Source organism: Colossoma macropomum, unplaced genomic scaffold (assembly GCF_904425465.1).
Source record: "Colossoma macropomum unplaced genomic scaffold, Colossoma_macropomum, whole genome shotgun sequence".
Classification (NCBI taxonomy): Eukaryota; Metazoa; Chordata; class Actinopteri; order Characiformes; family Serrasalmidae; genus Colossoma; species Colossoma macropomum.
This window is the reverse complement of record NW_023494801.1, coordinates 31,002,660-31,028,872: the sequence shown is the minus strand read 5'-3', so window position 1 is coordinate 31,028,872 and position 26,213 is coordinate 31,002,660. Positions and strand designations below refer to the sequence as shown.

Sequence of the window (26,213 nt, the reverse complement as noted above, 5' to 3'; positions counted from 1 at the left end):
CCTCCAAAAGAATTAAAGGACGAAAGAGTAAAATAATATAATGGATCTTAAAACTGATTCATTACATTAGAATGTCCATTTGGGTTACTGTTGTACATTCACCACTACACAAGTGGATGGTACAGTGAAAGTATCAAATCATTGATGTGGTTTAATTTAAATAAAAACGAAGCATCAGTCAGTAATACAGTATACATGCATGTATATATTCAAAAAAATGCATGTTTAAGCATGAGATATACAGGTACCTATGAAATGATGTTTTTACTGATGTAAGTGAAGGGTTTAATGGGTTGTGTAACCCCAATGACAGGTGATGCAATTGCACAGAAAGTCATCAGCGAAGGTGTTGTCACGTGAAGGTGACGATTAAGTGAGCAAGGACATCTGCTTTGACAAATCCATTTCACATTGATTCCACCATCCTCGCACCTTTTACTGGTATCTCTTCCTTGTGACTTAGCTCCAACCTCTGAGGACGCGAGGAAGTGATATAGGGACAACTGAGTTGCACAATTGAAAAAATGGAATGCACCCAGTCCCTACCTATCTCTTATTCATTTGCCATCTCTCTTCCTGTCTTACACTTTGTTTTCCCTCTTTCCCCTGCAGAAGCGTCAGATATTGGTCACACTGGTGGAGATCGCCCTGCCCCTCCTTTTCTCTGCTATCCTGATCGTCCTGCGTCAGAAAGTGTCCTCCACCAACTACCCCAACGCCACACACTATGGGAGTTTCTCGCTGGAAAGGCCACCCTTTAAGCTTCCTTTTGGCTTGCAGCTGGCCTATGTTCCGGCCAACTCCAGCAAGGTGCGGCAGGTGGCCGAGGATGTGCAGCTCAGTCTGAGCAGGGGTTTCATCAGTGCTGGTAAGGGTACATTTGGATGAACCCAGAGCTAGAATACAACAAAAATAAGGACTTTATTTTTCATAGTGTGGTAATTTGAATATCTATCTACAAACTTCCTTTTTCAGGAAGAGGAAAAACAAAAACTTTCCATTGGTTTGACTTATTTCCTTTTTTGTTGATAAAGGGACAACATGCCTCAAGGGATTTTCACAAGCATATCCAGTAGTGGTGTAGCAAGTTGGCTGCACTGACTTCTGAAGAAACTGACGTCTCTGCAAGCTTTGTGGGAATTTTAGATGGCTAGAAACGTTTTACCACACGTGCCAATCAGGACATGGGCCGTACTGATCTCAGGAAATTCTAAAATACCTTTGATTCATTATGAACCTATGTAATTGCCGAAAGGCAATAATAAGGTCCAAACACTACACTGATACTGTGGACCATCACTGCACTTTAGTCAAATAAAGCCCTGTTGAGCTGGTATTAGTTTTACCAGAGGAAGCCTGGTAATGTAATTTGTCTGTGATTTGACTGGCCGATTTGTACGGGATAAAGGAACTGTATAACTTCCCCAAATAGCCTGGCTCAAAACATCATTGTGTGCATATTTATATCAACATTATGTGACAGGTACCACACTCCTGAACGAATCACCACACATCGTGTGACTAAATGGTAAATAGACTAGCATTCGGGTAGTAAAGTAGGTTCATTCAATTGACCAAATGCCGTCCAACAAGACAGAAAACGCACTGCCTTGCGAGAAGTACTTTCATGTTCATAGTTCTTTTCTTTGTAATTTGGCCATCAGCAAAAATGTTGTGGACATCAGTAGTCTTGTCATGAACTTGAGCATTAATGAACTGGGTCAAATCAAGCTCCATTTTAGCTGTTAGCTTTGTCTTTAGGTAGAAAAGAAGAAAATAAACGGAGTCATCATTTTCTATGAAGGTGAAGTCAGCTTCTTATTCGTCAGCTTCTTGTTCTATTTATTTATTTATTTATTTATTTATTTAAATTGAGGTGCCAGAATGTAACTGTTGCATCATTTAAGGAGGAACAGGAAAATTTGAACAAGAAGCTGGCGAATAGGTAGCTAACTTCAGCCTTGTCCATTTTTATTTTAGAGATGCAGAGCAGCTATGGTTTCACAAGCCCCCACTTTGATCGTGTGTTAAACCAAAATGTATAACCACCAACACATATGTTCAAAAGACTACATGTGTTTAAACATATGTTTTAAATAATTTTGTGATAATATAAACATGATAAAATGTTTGGTAATTATTGTGATTTTTATTTTTATTTTATTTTTTTGTATCGGCACCTGCCTAGTGATGTGATGTGTTACTTGTAATTTAAACCTATTTAAAACTGAACCTATTGAACCTAACCTTTTTAGACCAACCTTTTTGCCTAGAGACAAAAATCCCAGAATGAAGCCTTGTGTAATCTCCATGATTAACAATATTTTTAGATTTGAAAATATTAATAAACGTTTTCAGGTTTATATATGCATTTTTGTTAACTGTAAAAGGCCTGCAAGTGGAAATGGACCATGGATGTATGGTGAGTCATGCAGTATGGGTTCCTCAGGCCTGCACTGTTGTGTGCGATTACTGTGAGGTGTGACTGACTGTGCATCCTGCATGAAAAGTGCAGAGAAGGACATGTGAGCTGGCCATAGATTGCTGCAGTACTAATAGCTCTGTTGTGTGGAGATGTGTTGTGGTGTGATTGATTTGAAAGAGAGCTTTTCAGAGTGCATGACCTGTGGATAGTGGTTTTTGGTTTTGCTCATGGGAAAGAAGAGTGCTCAGCTGACCAAAGTTTAGCTGACTCCGTTATCTTGTACTGAAAGAGGAAGGACATGCAGCGATGCTGATTTCCTTGAAATTGCAATACAGTCCAGCCCAATCAAAGAGAGGCTTGCGGGTCACTTGACTGTGGATCGAGCTGATTGGGTAAATACAAGCACTGCAAGACATCATCGTTCTTTGGTTTATTCCTTTGTCAAGTATGGGTGGTTATAGCTTTTGTTTGCTAAGGTGTATCTTCGCGGAAAATTCATGGCAAAATTTTCCGCTCAGTTTCAACTCTTCACACTTAACATGTGCAGTAGCTATTGAGTTGTCACTCTCAAAAAAGCTTCCAGCTGCTACTTGCATTACCTGTTTATACTGATCAAACAGGGAAAACAGGGAGGGTCATGCCTCAGACAAAGGTGGCAGGTGCAGAAACAGGGAGAGGAGGCCCCTGTTTCTCCAGAAAGAGGATTGGGCAGTGAAACCTGTCTGTCCTCTCTAAACCTCTCTTTGAGTCTGTGTATGTGTGTGTGCGCATGGCTTGTGCCAGAGTCATGACCTGGCTGAATGCCCAGTGCTGCCTTGTCTTATATTGCCTTTCCCTTAAATGTTGTTCAAGAAATACTAACAGTCATGATAAGATTAATAAAGAACTTCAGAGGATCTGGTAATACTAATAATTGAATAGCCATTATTTTGTCACTTAATATTACTAGTGGTAGTTTTGTGTTGTGTTAGTGGCAGTTTGAAAAGATGTGCTGGCTTGCTTCACGTGACTCTGAAGAAGCATACTCTTGCTTTCACCCTCGCAGCTTGGTAGCATTGTGTGATGGGGAAACCTACCTGGAGAGTGTAAATAGGCTAAAATTTGTGGAAAAATTGAGTAAAAGCTTAGAAAAAAAGGAAGATTCATATGTAATGTTCCAGCTGTGCTAGCTCTCTGTAGCCTGTCTTTGAGCTTGCACCCAAGAGAGTTCACGTGCTTATCTGCAGTGGAAAATCCAGAACTGTCAAATAAGTGTGGCACATAAAATAATACCAGGCAAGTTATAAGATTACATGTGGTCTTTCCATAAAACGGAAATTGGAGATGCAAATACTTTTTCTTTTAACTGTAATAGACTTAAAAGGAATCACGACTTTGAAAAAACACAAAGGTTTTTTTTGTTTTTGGTCTTTTTTAGGACTGGTGTGAGGAATTTTCTTGATTTTAACCAACCATGAGAGTTACAGCTTTTACAGTTTACTGTTTAAACAATTACTGTTTAGTTAATTAGATGGTCTTGTTATGATAACTCATTAATTGTGATTGTGAGTTAATTAGATGGACTTGTTAGGATAACTCATTGATTGTGACTTCTCCTTTTTCATGGGGAGTGCTTTTGTTCAGGTTTAATTAGGGTTTTATTGTGAATTCATATCATCTAATGTTTTGCTGTAGCTGTCAGTGGTGCCTTACACTGAGTGCAGCTTTTGTTTTGATGCACAAAGAGCTGTAGTTAATTAGACATTTAGTTTCACTATCTTACAAGGTGGCAAGGTGGAGCTGATGTTGTATTAGTAATGTCTTCCTAGAATTATGATTAGTTCATTTCAGGCTTTCTGAGATGAGTTTTCCAAAAACACTGCAGAATGTAAGAGTCAATAAAGTAGGTTTTGAATGTTTCTTTCAATAGGTAAAATTACTCTCCCTGCCAATTCATTTTATTCTTTTGATTTTTGATTTTTGTTTTATCTCCAGTGCGTGGTTTTGAGACTGAGCAGCAACTTGAGGACTTTGTAAAGACAGACCCTGAATCAGTCATCTTGGCAGCGGTGGTCTTTGAGCACTCCTTCACACATGATGACGAGCCTCTCCCACTGCAGGTGAGACCTCACCAAAACACTGTTTAAATGCTTTTGAATATGCAGTATAATCATAAAACATCATTTAGTGTCAGACTGTACTAAAAGCATTAGGGTTTTGCTCTATGTGGGTGGAACCACTGTGCTTGAATCCTTGTTTAACTTGTTTTGTGAAATTCCTTTGTGTCCTGACATTATTTTCTTGCTCAGCCAGTGCAGCCTCTGCTTCTTCATTTCGGTCACTGTTCAGAATAAAGGCCTAGTATTAACTATAATTATGCTTGTTGAAACTAAGGCAGGAGGTCCATGCTTAATAGGGAATTCCACAGATTTTTCCAAATTTATGCATAGCAATTCAGAGTGGTTTGATGTAAAATAGTGCATTGTAGAGAAACATACTGACTCAGATTTCTTTGCAGTTGTTGTGATGGGAAATATTTACTGTCCAAAACGACCAGTGAGTTTTTATATGTAATGTTATATTATATAGAAATGTTGAAAAAACGGTAGAATTCTCCTTTAAAGGAGAAACTCTATGGTGTAAATATCTCATGACTGTACAGGTGAGTAGGGTGGATAAAGCATGTTGAAGTATGAGTTTTTATTTTTGTCACATAGTGTCTGAGACTCCAGTCCTGTGGATTGACTGGTGTCTGATTCTAGGTCAGAACTGATGTAAGGCCTTGATGTTAGTATCAGTGTCTCTCTCCTTGCCTCACACCTGCAGGTCAACTATCACCTGCGTTTTACGTATAGCCCCCGAAATGCGCCGGCCCGGGAGAAGTCAGAGCTGAATCCCAATAATGACTTGGACTGGCACACACTCAGCCTTTTCCCACTCTTCCAGCTGCCTGGACCTCGGGAGCAACATGATTCCCGTGGAGGAACCCCAGGTCAGTCAGCGTTTGTAAATTGTGAGGAAATTTAGTCTACCTTCTTTTATATTTCTGCAAGTTTTCGTAAGCAGTAAAACATAGAAAATGAGCACCTGTAAATGTATCCTTAAGAGAACAATACATTTTGCATTGGTTTCAGGTAGAGGTACTGATTTGACAGCAGCATGAGGTCACTCAAATACTCATTGGTTAGTGAGCAATCAATTTGTCACTATAGGAAGCTGATACAGCCTTTTGTTTTCTAGTCATGTGCTGATATTAATGGGTTGATTTGCCTTGGCAGACACCTGCCAGTACATACCATTTACCTGAGCAAACAAGCTACAGGCGTAAACATGAACAGCATGAGAGGAGATGAGCGCACGTCATCTGTGCTGATTGTCTTAAGAATATCCTTTCTCAAGGAATTTTATGACATTCTCTTGATTAGTGATGTAAAGCATGGTCATTTTATTATGCATCAGAACATGTTGAGTTCCTCTGCTACTACTTTGCAAAGGGGGTGCAATGAGCTAAAGGAGCCATGTCAATGTGAGCACCTCAGCCATTTAAGCCAATTTACTATTTAGATATTTATTCAAATGGTAAATAAAACAGTTGTGCAGAGATTTCTAACTTAAGCTTCTGAAGTTTTGAAGCTCTTGATTTTTGTTTTTTCATGGATGGTCAATAGTTAATGTACACTTGTGTTTGTAATGTATATAGGATGTATGTAGGATGAGGTCTAGTTCAGTGGAAAAAGTTGTCCGGCCATACTGAATGACACAAAATACACAAGGCCGGGTGAGAAATTATTTGACATATGTTATCACAATGTTGATGTAAGTTGACATAGGTTTAATTTGGCCACTGTAAATGTAAACTGAATGAGTTTACAGGTAACAGAAAAGCATCATAGCCTTTTCCGCTGTTGTTATTTCTCATCTGTTGTTCATAATAATAATAATAATACTTTTTTATTAAACCTAACTCTTTTTGTACACAGAAGGAAGCTTAGTGCTTCACAAAGGAATCGAAGGAAGTGTCACAAAGACAAAAACATTAGCATTCATTCAGCTGACGTCCTGTAACAGTCAAACCTAATTAAAAACACTAATGTCATAACAATCTTTATACATTTGTAAATAAACAAATAAACAAATAGCTGGTCGTAGCTTTCTTTTTCACCAGGGAAAGTATGATGTCTGCCTCTCATGTAACCTGCCAGAATTCAAACAACATCTGGCATCTTTGAACATTGCAGTCAAGATCTATGTGGTCCTAAATTATGCTTGCATATGATACTGCTTCATGTTCTTGAAAATCTTTGCAACAGAACAGCAGAGGGCTTAAATGATGTCATTTTAGTGTCACTTTGTGACTGGGTCTTGAAGAATTTCATCTTCTCTGTTTTCTGTGGAAAGGTTACTACCGAGAGGGCTTTCTGATGATCCAGCATGCTGTGGATCAGGCCATCATGAAGGCCTACAACAGGACAGCAGCAGCTGCCCTCCTCACCCAGACACGAGTGCTACTGTCACGCTTCCCTTACCCAGCCTTTATATATGATGTCTTCATCCTGGCCATCCAAAACCAACTTCCCCTACTGCTGGTGCTCAGCTTTACCTACACTGCGCTCAACATTGTCCGCGCTGTGGTGCAGGAAAAGGAGAGGAAACTAAAGGTGTGTGTTTATGTGTGTGTTTTGTGGGAGCCATTGGCGTATGGTGCTTTAGATGGAGAAGATGCTTGAGAATTCTCCTGATTTTTCAGATGCATGAGAAGTAGGGATCAATTGATTATCAGCTTTTTTCCGATGATTGGAGTCGGCATATCAATGTTGCTGATAAAAGCGCTTTTTGTTATTTATGTGCATATCTTGCACAGCCATGATCAACACAACGCACTTTTGTAGTCTGGCACAACTCCTGGATTGCTTGAGATGTGGGTGATGCATCAAGTACAAACGACCAACATATCTGTAGTCTGTCTCTATGTCCGGCCTGCAGTGCTATGGGTTGACTAAAACCAATCAAACATGTATTTTGGTGTTTGTGAGAGACGTGGTAATAAAGCAGCACCTGAATTTGCTTCCACAGCAGTTTGCAAAAGGCACTAAACAAACGTGACTCGTGCATGCAGCTTGAGCCGTGCCCAAAACATCACATTTGTTGGGTGAGAGTAAGGTTTCTGTGAATGGGATCAGACACGGTGTGTGGACCTATACTGCTTCTTTAGTAAAACGTGTTAAAAATATATGTGCTTATAGCGGAGCTTCAGTGGGTGGCCAGTTTCCACCTCTCGGCGTAGGCTAAACAGGCTGTATCCCTCTAATCATACAGTGTGTTTTCAAGAGCCAATAAGAATACATCTGATTCATTCAACATGTCAAACTGCTGCTTGGTGTCATTTTTGGTTGAACAACAAAATGAAATAAACATGTTATCATTCAAATACCTTCAGTGTCGTTGCTTTTTACAAAGTAGTGACAATTTTACTGCTTGATTGCTCAGATACTGTAATATTTTACTGGGGTTACATTTACAGTTCTGTGTACACTTTATACAGTTTGTTAGCCTGTGTCTAGGCTTACTTACTTGCACCCATATACTGAAAAAGCAAGCTCCACCCTAATATGTGCCTTTTATCACTAATTAGTGACTCATACTACGTGTTTGTTTTATATCAAAATTGTGTAAATATAATTGTGCAGATTTTCTCATTTAAAGTTTTGAGGTCCTTTTTTTTTTTCTTACAAATGTCCCTGACTATTAAATGTCATTTAAAAGAGCTATTTGAGTAACTTTTATGATGTGTTTAAAGATTACTTTAGTAATGCCCATTCTGTCTAAAGCTCAAAGTATTGTTTTTATGTTCTAATATTCATTTAATGTAAGTTGTGAATGAAAGTTGCAGTATTGAAAATTTTTACACTACAAGCATCAAAATTATGGTAAATGAATATCAGCCCCTAATACCCCCCCTTATAAGAATGTCCTTGATGACTGATATTTGGTGTCTGTATGGGTCCTGAAAAAACATACAGGTTGACCACTAATTATAAATGTTATGAGTGCTTCCTGTTATTAATGGGTGAGTTGACATTTTTCATTTGTTTATTCCAGGAATACATGCGAATGATGGGTCTCAGTAACTGGCTGCACTGGAGTGCCTGGTTCCTCATGTTTTTCCTCTTCCTCTCCATCTCCATTTTCTTTGTCACCTTGCTCTTGTGTGTTAGGGTGAGTAGCCAGAGTTTTCTTCACACCTAAAGCAATGGTCCAGTCAATAACGCTAATGTTGTTAACAGCAAATGAATGTGAATAGTCTGTGATTAGCAATATTCTAACGACACCAGGTTAATTTGTGACTACAAGCTTGCATTCATTGATTGCAACATTAGCCCTTGTAGTTGAACTATTCCTTTAAGAGTAAGTCTTCTGGTGTCGTGCTCGGTTTTCATTTTCCAACAGAAAATGGCAAAATTTAGCGCTGTCCCATTTGCACACGTGCAGGGGGCAGGGGAAGAACAGCTTCATATGGCCCTTCACATATTTACAATTTATCCTTAAATCTGGCCCTGACAAATGCATTTTTTTTTTTCATTTTTCTGTGGTTAAAACGTTACATTAGGCTTATGTTGTTAAAAGCAAAAACTGAGCTCTACATGAAAGAAAACCTGACACAGGATGAATGTTGCACGTTGAGGGGCATGGCCATAATTTACTAAATAAAAAATAACTAACTTGGCCATAATTCTACTGTAGACCAATAGATAGTTAAATCTGCCTTTGTGGATTTTATGTATTTATACCACAATATTATATATTTTTGATAGTAGTACTACTTGTAGCCTTTGGTGTGTACTAACAGAAGAATTGCTAATAAACATTGACTAAGATATGCTTAAATCAGTGTACATATTAAGTAGTAAAAAATTTGTACTTGGGGGGAAAAAATGTAGGACACTTTAGGTCATATGTTATTTAACAATGTTAGGTTAGAATACATACTTGTAGAAAATATGGGACTTTTCCCTTGTATTTTTTTTTTTTATACCTGCTCACCTTGGAGCGCTGCCTAGTAGCCCCCAAGGTATTTGAGTTTGAGACCCCTGCTGTAGGGTGTCCTATTTCTCGTTTTGGCATTTAGAGGGGTACTCACGAGGGCCCTCTACGTGCGCTCATCAATGAAACTCGTCGGTGGCGTCTTCTACCATTTCTTGACATACAGGCTAGGAGCTTAATGACCTACATAGCAGAGAAGAGGAAATTCAGCTGTGAGCTAAAATACTATTGTTTATTAATGCAGTTTGTCATGCTTTATGCGTGTATTCCATGCTGAGACACTGAATATAAGCAAATAATACCATGCAACCAAACAAATACTGCATACAGACTGGGTATAGCCTGTGTGATCCACAATTCTATCCCTAATTTATGCTCTTGCCCTCTATGTCCATGTGTTGTTGATGTTACCAAATGTGGGCTTTGAGTCAGGACTTTTGGGACAGGTCCTTAGCTTTTTCCTTAGTGTTTTCCTTAATGTAACATAGTTAGTCCATCTCATGGGTGAAATATCAAAACCTATCAAAAGTTTAATTGTTAGAGAAATATTAGAGAAGTAAAAAAAACATAAAACCAGAAGTATCAAGACCCTCTAAAAGAAGAGTTGTTGTTCTAAAACAACTGTTCATGATTTGTCATTTTGTTATGGGTTTTACAGGTGAGTCCAAATGGAGCAGTGCTGACCTACAGTGACCCCACTCTAGTATTTGTCTTCCTGCTGGTCTTTGCTGTAGCTACCATCAGCTTCAGCTTTATGATCAGCTCCTTCTTCTCCCGAGGTATTTCTCTCATCTCCTTCTAGTTAAACAACTGGTTGCCCTTTTCAGTAAGGTATGTGTATGAACTGTGTCCCGTATTCTGAATATTCAAGATGTAAGAACACAGTAGGGTCAAGTTTATTGCCAGATGCCTTGAGAAAACCTTGTTTCATCAATACAGCTGTACTTTGCTGTTTCTCAGTTTCCAGTTCGTCAGGCATGCTTAGATGCGTTTTATTTGTTTTTAGATGTATCGAGAACATGAGTGAATAAGGCCAATATTATTTCATAGATTTCCAGTTAATTGAGTTAGCAAGCTATGAGTATTGATTGGGAAGAACTTAAAGGCTGTGAGGCCAAGCAAGCTTACAGTCAGCTCGAACAAAGACATATAATTAAGCAACAAGAAGTAGACAGTTGGAAACAATTCGAAGACGATAGACGGACAGGTTTAACTGAATGTGTGCTGGAACCTAGGCTTCAGTGTAGTGAGCAGTGCGAGTGAAAATACTGGAAGAGACTCAATCATGCGTTATTTTGCCTCTTCTGACAAAGAGGAGGTGTTTCAGTGTTTGATGGTGGTAATGGCTGGTCTTCCCATAAGAGCAGGAGTAGATCAGAGACACTAGTTAATAAATTACCAATGTGAAAATTAGATGTCAACTTTAATGGAAAATCTGAAAGAAGTTTTCTCTTATTGATTGTGCACATGAGTCTTTTGCTCTCACACACAAAAACACATGCAGACAGTTTGAATTCTCTTCAAGTAAAGTTCAGTATGGCAAGTAAGATGTTGCTGATGATTATATGTTTTGTGTTGTTCTTATAGTTAGTGTTCTGTGTGAGTGTGTACATTATAAACTAGTGAAATGTTATGATGGATGTTGCAAGAGAACAGTTAAACAGTCCCTGAATTTGTTACTATGGAAATAAAAGGACAAAAGAATAATTGGTGACATACTGTTCTCTGCAACTTTCTTGCATCAAGCTTTCACCCTCTATAATAGTCTTTTATTCCTCCCCATTCACTGAGACAAAGCAAGCTAGATTAAAATGGCCACTATTTCCTTGTGAGGGTGGTTCACCATTTCACAGAAATGTAACCAGAGTCCTTGTAATACACACAGTGTGGAACACTGGGCAAAAAACACAAAAAAGGCCTCGTAGCTGTGCCTTGATTGCCACTTGCGCTTGCTGACCTCCACAGGTGATCTTTTAAAGGACCTTTGGACTTGTCCTCCAGCTTTCACCAAAGCAAATGAGGGTAGATCAAGTTCTTTATGTGGAGACCTGCTTGGGTGAGGCCCTTGTTTGTTTGACCACAACAATAGAATCTTTAGGCTGTAGTAGGAACAGATGTTTTACTTTACACCAGTAGTGTTGATGGCTCTCTTTGTCCTCTCCCCTCCCCCCTACCACTGCCTCCAACAGGTGAGCTAACATGTCTCTTAGGCAATGAATAATTTATAGTGGTTATATCAGGTTACCAGTGGCTTCCTGGATATTTGGCACGTGAGAAAAGCTGCTGTGACAAGGGCAGGACAAAGATATCTATGGAGACCAATGTAGCTTTAATGTCATCGTTTTCAATTTTTTATTCATTATTATCTGTGTTAGTGGAAGTGTGCATGAGACATTTTTGTAAACAGAACCAAAAAGAGGTCACTTCTCATCTGTGTGCAGTTTATTTATTTTAAGTTCATTTTAGCCTCATTTGAGTGCTGTGGTAAATTTGTTTTCCTTATTTGCTGTTATGTATGAAACAGAAATAAAAGCTTTGACAAGCTGCTCACTCAGGAAGCAGGTCATATGATATGAAACAGGACAGTGGCTTTCTTTCTCGCTCTTTCTTAGCAGAGTGCACATTCTTTTCCTACCACATGTGGAGGGGTGAAGCCCTCCCTTCTGTCTTTCTCCTGAAAGGGGCCTGCAAATGGCACTTAATCTATATGTAGCTGCTCTCTCTGTGCTCCCTGATCCAGCTCAGAATGGCACATTTTCAAGTATCAGAAAGTTTTCAGAAAATTTTTGTCCTTCCCCTTGCATGTTCTAGCAGCACAGAGAAGGCTTGCACACAGCTCTTGCAGGGTGTGGTGGTTTATAATAGAGAGTTTCAAGTGACTTGTTCACACCACATGCACCTGCTATCTCATGCACTACGCAACCTCTCACCATGCTCACCTCTCATTTGGTGTGTGCGCAAGTAGGCGTATTGTTCTTTGTTTGATAAGAAAATGAACCTCTGAATCAGTAGGCTGTGTTATTACTTGATTATCAAACACTTTTAAAACATTATTATTATTGTAGAGACACAGGGGTCAGTGGTGTTTATAATTTTGCTCCCTTATTTGTTTCTCTCTCTATGTTAGCTAATGTTGCAGCAGCTGCAGGTGGCTTCATCTACTTTTTTAGTTACCTGCCATACCTTTTTTTGTGGCCCCGCTATGACCTGCTGTCCCACGCCCAGAAGGTGTCTGCTTGCCTCATCTCCAACGTGGCCATGGCTATGGGAGCGCAGCTCATTGGCATGTTTGAAGGCAAAGGTCAGTCAGTGTACCTCTCTCTTTTCCTTTGTAACCCTTTTAATGCTGATCTCGAAATACAGCATTTCCAGTAAAGGAATCGTTCATATATACACAGTTTTCCCCTTTTTCTCAGTGTACTCAATGTCCAAAGTAAGCTTCAGTTTTGTAGTGTAGCGATTAGGTTAATATAATAGAAGTCAGTGTCTCAAAGATTTTGAACCTCATAGCTCTAGGGCAGTGCTAAAGAGGCACACTTAAGACACTTCAAAAAATGTCTTGGCTGATAGACAACATTTGAGAGAAGGGGGAAAATTTTGTAAATTTGGTCCTTTCTTTAAATGGCCAATCTTTGTATTCCTCTGATCTTGTTTTGAGAGATCACTTAAAAGCTGCCTCTTGTGTTCCTATACTGTTCTTTCCTGTCAGGCACAGGGATCCAGTGGAGTAACTTGTTTGAACCAGTGACGGTGGACGATGACTTCTCACTGGCCCAGGTTTTTGGGCTGCTGCTCCTAGACACTCTGCTGTATGGCATGGTGGCCTGGTATGTGGAGGCTGTTTTCCCTGGAGAATATGGAGTGCCGCTGCCATGGTACTTTTTCGTGCTGGTAGGTGGCTCACACATTTCAGATCGAATGCAAACATGCAACTTCACATGCAAAAAAGGTGCCTCATAGGAAATATTACAGCACACAGTTTTTATGTAATGACAGCACAGTCTAATTTAAAGTTGTCATATTAATACCAATGGATATCAGAAGAAAATGCTGCATTGGAATACTGCAGGGGGAAAAAAAGAATGAATCTGCTCTAATCCTGTAACAAATATATCCTGAAATAAAACACACTCACACTGTGTGATGTCTTGTTGTTAACTGTGTATTTCTTCCTGTGGTGGGTTAAAAGAGTGAGTAGTTTCAGCATAACAGACTATTTTGAAATACTCATTTAAAGGAAGTGACTCAATTAAAAAAATAGCCCAGTAGGTATTGCCAGATTCTCAAGATTTCAATGAAAAAGTGATATTGTGCCATCTGTAGTGTAATTGCCCTTCTAACCCAAACTTGATTAATCCTGCCTTGCTGCTTAGCTGAAACCTGGATGACTGGAAATGCATGTCTCAGTGGGAAAACTGTGCTTATCTTTCTTGAGTCTGGACACATGATGACAGGAAGTCTAGATATAATATCTTCCATTTACTGGTAGGCTCTAGCACTGGGTGGAGTGGGGGGACACAATAGCCCTACAGTTTTGTGCAAGACTATTGTAAGGGGTATTCAGTGCATCAGAGCAAGACTGCTTTGAGAAAAACTTATGAGAAATGACACGTCCAAGATGGAGAAGCTGCTAGGGTGTATGGTTTAGGAGGACAATAGGCCTTCTTGTCGCACCTTCTGATGTTTTTTTGAGTTCTCTTTTTTTCTAAATCCTCAGTCCAGAATCTGGGCATGACCTCAGCATGCTTTGGAGAAATTGCATGGATCATGTGGCAGATTGTAGTTGCTTTTTGTCTAGGTGTATATGCTGATTTGTACCGGATTCAGGTGTATTTATATGGACAGGGTCAGAAAAGCAAGAGTGAAAGAGGATTTTGATTGGACCGTTACAGGTATTCAGGCCACTGTTTTCTCTTCATTCTTGTTTTGCCGTACACACAGACACATGGAAGCTATTTAACTGGAATTAACTAAGGGGTATTTTTGCATTGTAGATTGCAATGTCTGAATTAGTATCAGCCTCAGTTGACTTATAAATGCTCTGATTAGTATATAAAGCAAATTCCTGATCCCAGAACAGCACTGTTAGACTGGTCACTATATCTCCAGAAATCCCCTGTTCAGTGTCATGTTAAGATTTATTTAAAGAGCCTTTATAGTGGCCATTGTCACAAAGAGGTCTTACAGAGCACTGGGGTCCAAGCCCCAAATGAACAAGCCAAGTGAAACAGTAGCAAGGAAAAACTCCCTAAGAACAAAGGCAAAAAATCTTGAGAGGAAGCAACTTAAAAGTGGATCCCATTCTAATGTTGTCAAAACTGAATAGCAAAACAACTTCTTACAACTAATGTAAAATCTTGAATATATTAAAAAAATCAGAAAAAGAAACCAGCCTGTCCTTGAATCAAGTTAAAGTTTATTTATACAGCACTTTTTACAATTAGCGTTGTAACAAAGCAACTTTACAGAAAAATACAGGTCAAGCCCACATGAGCAAGCCAGTGGTGATAGTGGCAAGGAAAAACTCCTTAAGCTCAATAGGATGAAAACCTTAAAAGGAACCAAGACTCAAAAGGTGAACCAATACTCTTATGGTTGACACTGGATGGCAAAATAATAACACAAGAGCAATTAGACAGAAGTACTTACATAAATCTAGATTAACTGGTGACTACCACTGACTACTGTTGGAGGCCTATCAGAATAACAAATTAGAAATAGCTCAATCTAAACTAGTCACTGTTACTGACTAGTAGCAAAGTTTGTTACTGTTACAGTCACTGTTACTGTCACTGACTGCTGTTAGAGGCCAATCAGTGTAACAAATGGCAAATAGATCTATGAAAACCAATGACTGTTACTAGAAGTGTATCACAGTGAAAATGAGAGTTAAATTCATGAAAATCATTGACAACCATCAGAAGCCTATCATGATTGTATATTTTATGAATATGTGAATAACTGTATTGTAAGGGAGGTGAAACAATCTCTATGATTAAATATTTCTAGTGTGAGTGTGCAGGCACCAGTATAATTAGGAGGGTGAGTGGGGCATGTAGGTGAGGCTTTTTGGACAGCAGTAAATTGACTGAACATGCAGGAAGTTGAACTGGTTCAGATGACTGGTGTGCAGGGGCACCCAGTCAAGGCCGATAAAGCAACAGCATCAAACCAGACAGGATGGGCACTTTTTCAGCTTGGCAAAGAACACCCAATCAGGACAAATCTTGCGACAGCATCACACCAGACAGGACAGGTAGTTGTTCAGCTCGGCAAAGAATAGTATAGACAGTTTTGTCTATTGATGACTGGACACAAAATATATAGTGTTAATATAGTGCTGGCAGTGATTTCGGCAGACCTTGCTATTACAGCCTAACTAAAATGGAAGAACCAGGAGATAGCAGAGACATGAGGGTCCCTGAGATGTCAGTGGCCCTCCACCTAACTTGGCAATGTTTCAAACAAGGAAAGCCATCTTAGTAATTTTGCTTATATGTGCATTGAAGGACACGTCGGGTGTGATGCCAAGGTTTTTCACAGATGTACCTGACGCCACTGCTAACCTATTAAGATTTAGCAGTAACTCAAAGTTTGTTTGTAGCAGCATGTGTATCAAGAAGGACCTCCATTTTGTCAGAGTTGAGTGACAACACATGCTCCTGCAGTACGCCTATGTGCCCTGAGCTTTATTTTGAACATTTTGAGTCAACATTTTATCTTTTAATTAAACAGCTGAGGAGCAACAATTGCTTAACAGGTTGGCCAACATTTCAGAGAATCTCTGTTACTAAGAGTTTACCCAGAACACATTTTCCATTAACAGTACTATTGCATTTTAAAATTATATTAAGAAGGCACAAGTGAAATTTTTACATATATTTAAGTCGAAAAGCCTACAACTTTGTGAGTGTAAAAAATATCAGTTTTCCCTTTGGCTAATTATTATTTATGCTTATGATGCTTTGCTACTGCATAGTATGTAATGTTCCTTATAAGTTAACTCTACCTCAAGGACAGCATACCTAACTCAATGTTCAGAGGCACATAGGATTCTACAGAAAAATTAGAGCTTTGTTTGTAATGGCATTGTAAGGATCTTGCTAGTATATGGACCCTTCGACACTACCAGTGCTGTCATGAATAAGTATTGTTATCTTATGCGTGTGGGGCTGGAGTAGTGTCATTTGGAGTAGTCAATTTGTTAGAAGAATTCACACTAGGCCATACTGGGCCAAAGATTAATTTGCATATATTTCTATATAAATGCCTATGAATAGCATTAATTAAAGGCTAATTTCACTGACTTTTCACATTTCCTTCATAATTAAATGGTAATATATAAAACAAAAGTCATTCAGAGTGGTTTAATGTGAAATGTGCCATTCTAGGAAACTTTCCATGTCTGAATTGTTCACAGCGGTGGTGATAAGAACTGAAGTCAAAACCTTGATTTTGTGCTGCTGCAATCATATATTTGTCAATTTTGACATGCGCTTGATTCATTGTCTTGTTGGAAGACCCAAGCATGGCCCAGATGCAGCCTTCTGGCAGAGGCGACATTCATTCTTTATGCCACTGACCTTAACAAGAGCCCCTGGACCACTGGCAGCAAAAGAGCCACCACCATATTCTACCGTCGGTATGCGGTACTGTTCTTTGTACTCTTTCCCTTTTTTTTGCCAGACATGACAAAGGTTTGCATGGCCAGAAAGCTCAATTTTTGTCTCTGACCACAACACATGATTCCAGTTGTAATTCCAATGTTGTTTGGCAGTTCAGATGCTGGGATTTTTGTCTTGGTCTCAGGAAGGGCTTCTTTTGTGGAACTCATCCAAAAAGCTCCTGGACATGGAGATGGCGTCTGTTGATTTTGAAACGGTGAAACCCGGTGATGCAGCTTAACTTTGCGGTTGTGAAAATGTGAACTTTGGGCTTTTCTTTGCCTATTTTAGCATCCTTGTCACTGTGCATGGGGCAGTATGGGGATATGTCAAAAGTATTTTACCTGTGTGTTGCCTCATATTTATACCACAGTGAAATGGGAAATGGTCGTAGACAGCAACAGAGTTAATAGACACTAAAAGCAATATCAAGAAACATCTCTTGGTTTTATTCATGGTATTCTTCAAAGATGCCAATAATTTTGCCACATAATTTTTTGACAGAATTAACTATTCCAAAGATACAACAACACTTTTGCATGAATTATTTTTTATTGTATGAGTAGTTACCAATTTCTCCAAACATTTGTGGAAAAATAGAATCATTGGAGTTATTACCTGTATTTGATTAATGTTTTTGCTTCCTTGAGTGCCAGGATTTCTGGAGTGTACTTTGTATTCATGGCATTGTAAGACAAAATAGTACCCAAAGAAAACTTATTTTTAGGTCTACCACTATTTTACTATAATCATTACATATAGACACTTAGAAGACACACATAGATTCACTGGTCCTTTTAGATAGTAAATAAAATGGCCATATTCACATTGCAGACATCCAGATCTCTGATTCCCATGACCTCCACTGTAAAGGAAATCTGAACCTGTGCATTTCTCCCTAATGCACCATTTCACATCAGAACACTTTAAATTACTTTGTCTCAGCGTTTGAAATATTTAGAACTGTCAATTTTATTAGAAGGCCCAAAGCCCATTAGCTTTTGATTGTTATAGCTTGAAGAAAGATTGAACTTTCTGTTTCTTTAAAGACCGAGTAATTCAGCAATTAAAGCCTACCGTGACTAGAAGCTAGAAGGTTTGAGCAAGACGCTGCTTCTTCAAGCTTGCCTCTCCCACACGCTGTTATGTCAATGACTGAATTTCCGAACTAGTCATCGGAATTTATTGTATTTTTTTTAAAAAGTAAATAAAAAATTTTGTTTTGTCCAAAAAAATACACATACCACATAAAAACCATACTGTAGTATACAAACTTTATGAAAACACTGATTTTCCGTGGTGTGTAATGCATTCCCTGGCTATGCCTTTCGCAGCCCTCCTACTGGTGCAGCAGCCCTAGAGTTGCCCTGGTAAAAGAGAAGGAGGAAGAAGAGGATGCTGAGAAAGCGCTTAAAGGTGAATTCTTTGAAGAGGAGCCAGCTGGACTGGTCTCAGGAGTCAAGATCAAACACTTGGCCAAGGTATCGTGGGACACAACTGTGTGTCATGTCCATCTTTTAGTTTTATTTAGAGAGCAGATGACTGTACATTCATTGAATAAGATCAGCCTGACCAGTACATGAGCCATTTCAGTAAGCTTGGTTTTTATCCAATTTTATATAATCTTTTCTTGCTCTCTTGCTATTTGCATCAGTCTAATTGAGGCAAAGTAACTAGATTTGTGTTTTTTTCCCCTGCAGCTTTTCAGAGTGGGCAATAAGACCAAAGAGGCAGTGAAAGATCTCACTGTGAACATGTTTGAAGGTCAGATTACTGTGCTGCTGGGACACAATGGAGCTGGGAAGACCACCACACTGTCCATGCTGACTGGTGAGATGTTCAAATTTATTAACTCCAGTAACCACTGACAGGCACACTTTACCCAGGCAAAAAAAAAAAACTAAACTACGTCTCAGAGGATCACCTTCTGATTAAAGTAAACATTTTGAATGAATGCTGTGAAATTGTCACTGTCCCACAGCAACAGTCTGATTTCCCTCCCTTTTCTCCCCTGCCTCTATTCCCATCCTTATTTCTTTTTTTTTCTACCAGGCTTGTTTCCTCCCAGCAGTGGGCGAGCATACATTAATGGCTATGATATCTGCCAAGATATGGCGCTGATTCGCCGCAGCCTGGGTCTGTGCCCTCAGCATGATGTGCTTTTCGACAACCTCACTGTCCGAGAACACCTGCTGTTCTACACTCAGGTAGCCCCAATCCTATTGCTAGCTCCTTGGAAAGTTGTAGGCATGAGGATATGACCAGCCTGTCATTGTGCCCTTGGGCAAGGCTTAACATCTATTGCTCCAGGTGACACTGCTCTGCTGGTGAGACTGTGCTACTCTCAAGCAGGGTATTGTTAGGCAGCAAAGTGACAAATGTCTGTTGCAGAATGGCTCAATAAAGTAAAACTTAACATCCTATTACCATATTAGCAGCTGTTACAGAGTTTTTGTAGTGCATTCGATACTGGTGGTCTATGATTGAACAGAATGTGAATGCTGCAATCAGAATCCAAATCAGAATAACTTTTGTCACCTCATGTGCGTAATACACAGGAACTTAACTTGGCAGGTCAGCACAAGAACATATAATATGTAAACAAGCAAAAGTGTTAACATACAAATATGCAGAGTTCCGAAAGTACAAGCATACAATAAGTACAAAACAAGTCCACAGACAACACAGTGTTATGGTGAAGGTCAGTTCTTCGTATTTATATTTGGCTTATCGAGAAGGGTGAAAAAATAACTGCTCAGGTGTTGCATGGTTCTGGTTTTTCTGGAGCAGTACCATTTCTGAAACATAGTTCTGTTGTTTTGTGCGGTCCATGATGATTTTTTTTTTAGCTCGCTTCCTGACCTTGGTGTCATGCAGCTCTTGGGATTGAAAAAAGTAATAATAAAGCTAATGATGTATATTTCTGTGAAACGCTTAATGTTCACTCTCTTTTTTCTGGTCTTTTTTTTTTTCCATTTTGTCTTGCTTCTTTTGTCTCTCCAGCTGAAGGGCTTCCCCCGTGAGAACATTCCAGATGAGGTGGATCGCATGATCCGCATCTTGAATCTGGAGAACAAGAGGAATGCACGGTCAAAGACACTTTCTGGTGGAATGAAGCGAAAGCTGTCTATTGGAATTGCTCTCATTGGAGACTCAAAGGTCAGCCATTGATGATAGCATGCACAGAGCCCCAATGAGAATTATGTGTCATGTGTCAAGTGAGTGCTGATAATCGTTATCATAGTGTCAACCACCTTGCAAGTTATGAGACTTCTGGATGGATACATATTTTTGTAGTTCAAAATCCTATTGATCTATTTATAAATCTCTTTTACCATAACATCATCTAAAATAATTAACATGCTTATGATAGCCAGGCTTTGGAATGGTGGAGGATCCCAGTGCCCCCACAGTGCATAATCACAGATGATACAGTGTATGGAAAAGGTAATGAAATGTGGAATGTCTGAATTTGACTCACTTTATTCATAAAAACATGGTTAACATGGTTCACATGGTCAACCTGAAATCAAAACTGACCTTTTTACCTTGTTAACCTTCTTTGTTCATGTTAAGCACATTTTCTTGTTCCGTGCGATTAACAGTGAGGGAAAACAGGTATTCAGACACTTCTTTTTTTGTTATTTACTTGCACTTATATATGCTTCCAGTGTGTATATGTATGTATGTGTGTGTGTGTGTATATATGTGTGTATATATATATTTATATATATATATATATATATATATATATATATATATATATATATATATATATATACACACACACACACTCATCATTTCCCTGGACTTTGTTCTTATAAATATGGATAAAAACATACAAAGATATGTTTAATATATATTGGGCTGGTCCCGAATATCCAACTATTCGGATATAGGTTTGGGTAGGTATTACATTTTTAATTTTGGGATTTGGTTATTAATTTTTTTGGTTATTTGTTTGTTTGTTTGTTTTTTTCTGGCTAAATGTAGGCCGTCAATAAAGTCGACCTGCAAAATATGTTTGGGGTTCTTGGGAGAAACTTAGATGACTTGAGGTTACGGTTCAAAATGCAGCACTCTGCTCTACTCCGAAAAACCCACCACTCTACCCATGTTTTAACATAAAAGTCCTTGTACAACTTAATACAGCCCAACATAAACATTTCTTCACTTTAAAAAATCGGAATTTCTTACAACCCAGCGTGATGGCACCACAAAATATTTTGTCAGCATTGTAGCCATCGCTACATCGCTACAGGGCTAGTGGGCCTGGTAGATGGAGCGAAGCCACACTGTAAGCGCCACAGTGCCCTGTGAGGAAAGCATCTTGTCTAGAGATGCAGATTTTATAGCGGATGAAGCTTCGGATGTGCTTTCAGCACAGGCGTTGGACATGAATTTTCTGAACGACTTTCTCAGCCCTCAGCCAACCCCCCCACAACCCCATTAGGCAAGGCTTACTTGCATACTTGTTTCCTCTCCCTGTAAAAGATGCTTCCAAAATCTTTATACTTAAAGTATAATGTGTATTGCCCACTTTGAACCTAGAATATCGGGTTTAACCCGCCCCTTCTTCCAAACCCCACCTATCATTGAGTGAAACGCTCAGCCAGCTTAGAGACTCTCTAACCCTGTTTACTTCTGGTTACTTCATGCATCTTGAGTATCAGGATTATATAAACACATTTTTTAGACTTACCAGTATTTTACCATTGTCAACATTAAATATATAAAACTCAAAGGAAACATGTAGGTTCACTGGTTGTTTCGAATGGTAAACAAAGTGGCTATACTTGTGATGGAAAAGTAAAGTTTCTCTAGAATAGAGCATTTGACATCAAAACATGCTGAATGACCTTGTTTACATCACAATTATGAAATTATTCTGAGCTTTTTTTTTGTTTTGAAAAATGGGTGAAATTCTCCTCTAAGGTAAACGGTGGAGTGGCCATTTTGAGACTTATTTGAACTCTCTGGATTCAGAGTTTTCAGTTCCAACCATCTTGATTTGCTTAATTATTCATTCATGCAAAGAAAGTACAGCTTTACTTGTGGGTACAGCTTTATTTGTGGGTAGACTGCTGGGAAGTTTTAGGAATGCAAGATTGAGGCAACTGGAGCGGACAAAATTATATAAAATGGCTTTGACACGTTCAGTCTGCTTACTGCTGTTTTTGAAACATATTCAATAAAAGAAATGAAATCTTTAAGAATGATTCAGCCTCGCCTGAAGCAGACACTGTGTATTTTTTTTTTTCATCTGTTCATGGGTATATTTTTATTATTTGATTTTGTAGGTTGTAATGTTGGACGAGCCCACCTCAGGAATGGACCCATCAGCCAGACGAGCCACGTGGGACCTTCTGCAGGGCGAGAAGCGGGGCCGCACTATCCTGCTTACCACTCATTTCATGGATGAGGCCGACCTGCTGGGTGACCGCATTGCTATCATGGCTGGAGGGGAGCTTCAGTGCTGTGGCTCGTCACTCTTCCTCAAAAACAAATATGGTAGGAAAAACTGTCTGTGTGGAAAAAACATTTTGAGAATAAATTTGCATTTAATGGATAAAATTTTAGTCACTGATTTGTTTACCTGTGTGCATCAGGTGCTGGCTACCACATGGTGATAGTAAAAGATGCATTGTGTAATGTATCAGAGATCACCCGTCTGGTCCAAATGTATGTCCCCAACGCCACACTGGAGAGCAGTGCCGGAGCTGAACTCTCCTATATCCTGCCTAAAGAGAGCACCAGTCGGTAAGACAACACCCCAGGTGTGAGAAAAGCAAACAGTTTCAGCTATTGCAGTGTATGTATCGATTTTAGTTATAAAACTTGTTTCGCTTTTGAAGAGACAATATGAGCAAGCAGGGCTTTTAAATATCTCAAACCTAGGGTTGGGTACCGAGAACTGGTGTAATTTTATTACTGGGTCCTTGGTTGGTTAAAACTGGTATACAGGAAAGCTTCTAAGAACACTGCTGCTGCTAGAATTTGACAATCAGATCCCTTTTACAGTGATGTTGTAAACTATTACAGTTAATGTTTTAATGTATAAAATCTTTTAATCATATGCACACACACACAACTTTGTGTTATACTGCTGGAATCTATTATACCTTGTATGCAAGAAGCAATGTCATGTATCATTGGAATTAAAACAGCCTCACAAACGAACTTCGTCTCGGTTCCACCACCGTACTTTACAGTGGGGGGCTGCTTTTTTCTGCGCTACCTTCTACACTACCTTTTTACACCAAATCCAGCTCTGATGTTTGATACACAAAATGCTCTACTTTTGTCTTATCAGATTCCAGGCGCTTATTTGTGCTCTGTCAAGCCTCTTAGGTAGTCTGTTGGCATAGAGGTGATGAATAATTTTTTCATAATTTTGGAAACTTGATGAACCCAGTATACAGCCAGCACCTGTGGTTATAGGACCTGGATAGGGCATGTGCCCCCCTCAGCTTAAATGAGCATGATCACTATGTATTGTATTGTTTTTATTGTGTTGTCACATAATATCATGTTAGCTGTGTAGTATGTTAACTTAACTTGGCTCACATATTAGCTTGTGGCTAAAGCATTAGGTAGAGTCACTGTGACTCTTTTTTTTTCTTCAAAAATCATAATGTTAAATGCTCTAATAAACTGATTTTGTTTCAAAAATTGTATTTTATAATGTTAAATGCTCTAATAAACTGAAATAGAAACCATAACATATTAATATAATACACAACCTAAGACACTAATTTTTGCTGTATTGAAAAATATCAAATCAAGACACCATGGTGTCATATTGTATTGAATACTGAAAAATATTTAATTGAATATTAAATAATTCATCACGCTGCAAATCAGAGTCTGTACTTGTTGCACATCCAGTCAGACACATAATTTAATCATAATCCTAATTTATCATTAATCATATTGTCATCACAATATCCACCAACTTTACCAGACATTGCATTTTGTGCTCATATCATACAGCCCTGTATCTTAGTAAAACAGGAAGTCATAGATGAGCTCTTAAAGATTATGTGCTGAGCAGAGGTAAAATATGATTAGGAATGTCAATTAGGTTTTCTTTGTAAGCATCTCTAGGGTTCTTATATATTTAATATGATTTTTTCTGTAAATAAATTAACATCATTGAAAGATGAGATTTCCCTTGTTTTCGGCATTTGCTTGATAGCCTTTTTTCTTCTTTACCAATGATACCAATAATTCTGTAAGGCATAGTAATGAAACCTCTTCAATTACAGCATAGGAATAATTAAAAGAAATGTGGAATTTTGATTACCTTTCAACAGCCTCTGCTCCCCCTTTATCAGCTTTGTGGCTGATAACAAATGGAACAATCGCAAATCATCCTAACTAATGGAGTGAGTCTGGATAATGTTTAAAGACTGCCATCTCTTTTTCTTTCTATCTCAGTGATTTACACACAAATTTTATAACACATTTGTCAAAGCATATCTAAACATATGTTGTTGTATTCTTTAAAGCTACGTTTCCTAGCATTGACAAATGTTTGGCCTTGTTATTGTCCAAAGTAACACTTGAAGTGTAACTAGTCACAGCCCATTCACCTTTGCTAAAATACGGAAAGTGACACACAGTAGAATAGCTGAATGCTACAGGTCTTTAAACAAGGACAGACACTGAGACAGTCCACTTGTTAACTTTGTCAGGCTCATTTTTGCTTTTTTCAGTCTTTGTTATGTTAGTAATCAGTAACTGAAATGCAAAATTAGATTGCAGTGGAGATGATGGTCGATGGCTGCTTCTGATAAGTACTTTATGTGTTAGTTGTACAGTAAAGCTGACAATTTCTGTAAATGCTGTTGTAGATATATTGCACAACTTCTAGCAGGCTGACTGTTTTAGTAGTACTTAAGTGTTTAACATAAAAATACATTTGCTGTTGGATTGTTTTTTGTTTTCTGTACATATACAATCATCTAATTGCAAGAATCTAAGTGTGTAAAACTCTTTCTTGGGGTTTGAAAATCTTCCTTCTTCTGAGGCCTCAAATTAGCATGTATATCAATACTACTGCTTCTAACAAATAGCTTTAATAACAGTAAGTCAGCTAAAGCCATGAAGACAAACATCTTTAATCTGTCAGGAGTCCAGACGAACGTCAAGAAAGGATGAACCACACTGTCTCAAAGTGCTACCCCTCTTGGTTAACTTTGATTTTCGAAAGCTGTCTTAGGGCTAGAGGGTGTAAATGTCCCCATTGATTTGTCTATTACAAAGGACCTTGAAGCAATGCTCGTCCCCTCCTCAGACACACACCAATCCTCACTGTCTCTGTTTCTCTCCCACACCAACATCAATACACCCCTTTTCCAAAATCACTCCTTCCCTCACAACAGCCAGTATTTAAATTGAGCTATAGCTGCAATTTTGAAGGTATGCTTAGGTGAAATAGGACTGTGCAAAAGTCAGAGTCCACCCTTTATTCATTTAATTAAGTAGAAAACATTTAACAGAAAATTACACAGAAGTCTCAACAACTAAATATAATTTCAGATTGTTCAGTATTTAGTGTGTCCACCCTTTGCATTTATTACAGCTTTCATTATTTTTGAGAGGCTTGCTTTTAGTTTTCCAAAGGAATCTGCAGGGATAATTTTTTAGTCTTTAATTTCAGTTTTTTCCTTTAACTTTCCCTAATGAAAGTAGATAATCTTATATCTTTCCTCAGAAATAACTCCTGAAAAATGAATAACTTGCTTAATGGCCTATTTGACTGTATGTTAGACAAATGTTGAAGAGATATGTCATCTAGGCACTTCAACTGTCTAGACATCATGACTTGTCACATGATTTGTAGTTTTTTCTTAGTTGTTTTTTTAGTCCTTTAATAGTACATTTTATAAAATGCTATAAAATGTTGCTTCCAGAATTAAGTTTTGTATTTTGCTTACAGGTGGATTTAGCAGCATCATGTAATGTTCTGTTGAACTTGTGCAGGTTTGAGCTCCTTTTCGCTGAACTGGAGATGAACAGAGAGGAGTTAGGCATCGCAAGTTATGGAGCTTCTGTTACCACCATGGAGGAAGTTTTTCTCAGGTACTTGGATAAGCACA

At 38.6% G+C, this 26,213-nt stretch overlaps 1 protein-coding gene across 1 annotated transcript in view; it reads left to right on the top strand.

The window, feature by feature from the left end:
- The window catches only part of abca3b (ATP-binding cassette, sub-family A (ABC1), member 3b), a 45,966-nt gene that overhangs the window by 7,224 nt on the left and 12,529 nt on the right, over positions 1–26,213 (top strand). The window contains exons 3-17 of the mRNA XM_036590579.1: positions 613–868; positions 4,400–4,524; positions 5,231–5,396; positions 6,803–7,062; positions 8,504–8,620; positions 10,104–10,224; positions 12,573–12,746; positions 13,155–13,336; positions 18,444–18,590; positions 18,810–18,939; positions 19,162–19,316; positions 20,113–20,268; positions 22,410–22,620; positions 22,719–22,869; positions 26,098–26,196. Of these exons, the coding sequence (XP_036446472.1) occupies positions 613–868; positions 4,400–4,524; positions 5,231–5,396; positions 6,803–7,062; positions 8,504–8,620; positions 10,104–10,224; positions 12,573–12,746; positions 13,155–13,336; positions 18,444–18,590; positions 18,810–18,939; positions 19,162–19,316; positions 20,113–20,268; positions 22,410–22,620; positions 22,719–22,869; positions 26,098–26,196 (2,450 nt within the window). The remainder of the gene's footprint in view (positions 1–612; positions 869–4,399; positions 4,525–5,230; positions 5,397–6,802; positions 7,063–8,503; positions 8,621–10,103; positions 10,225–12,572; positions 12,747–13,154; positions 13,337–18,443; positions 18,591–18,809; positions 18,940–19,161; positions 19,317–20,112; positions 20,269–22,409; positions 22,621–22,718; positions 22,870–26,097; positions 26,197–26,213) is intronic.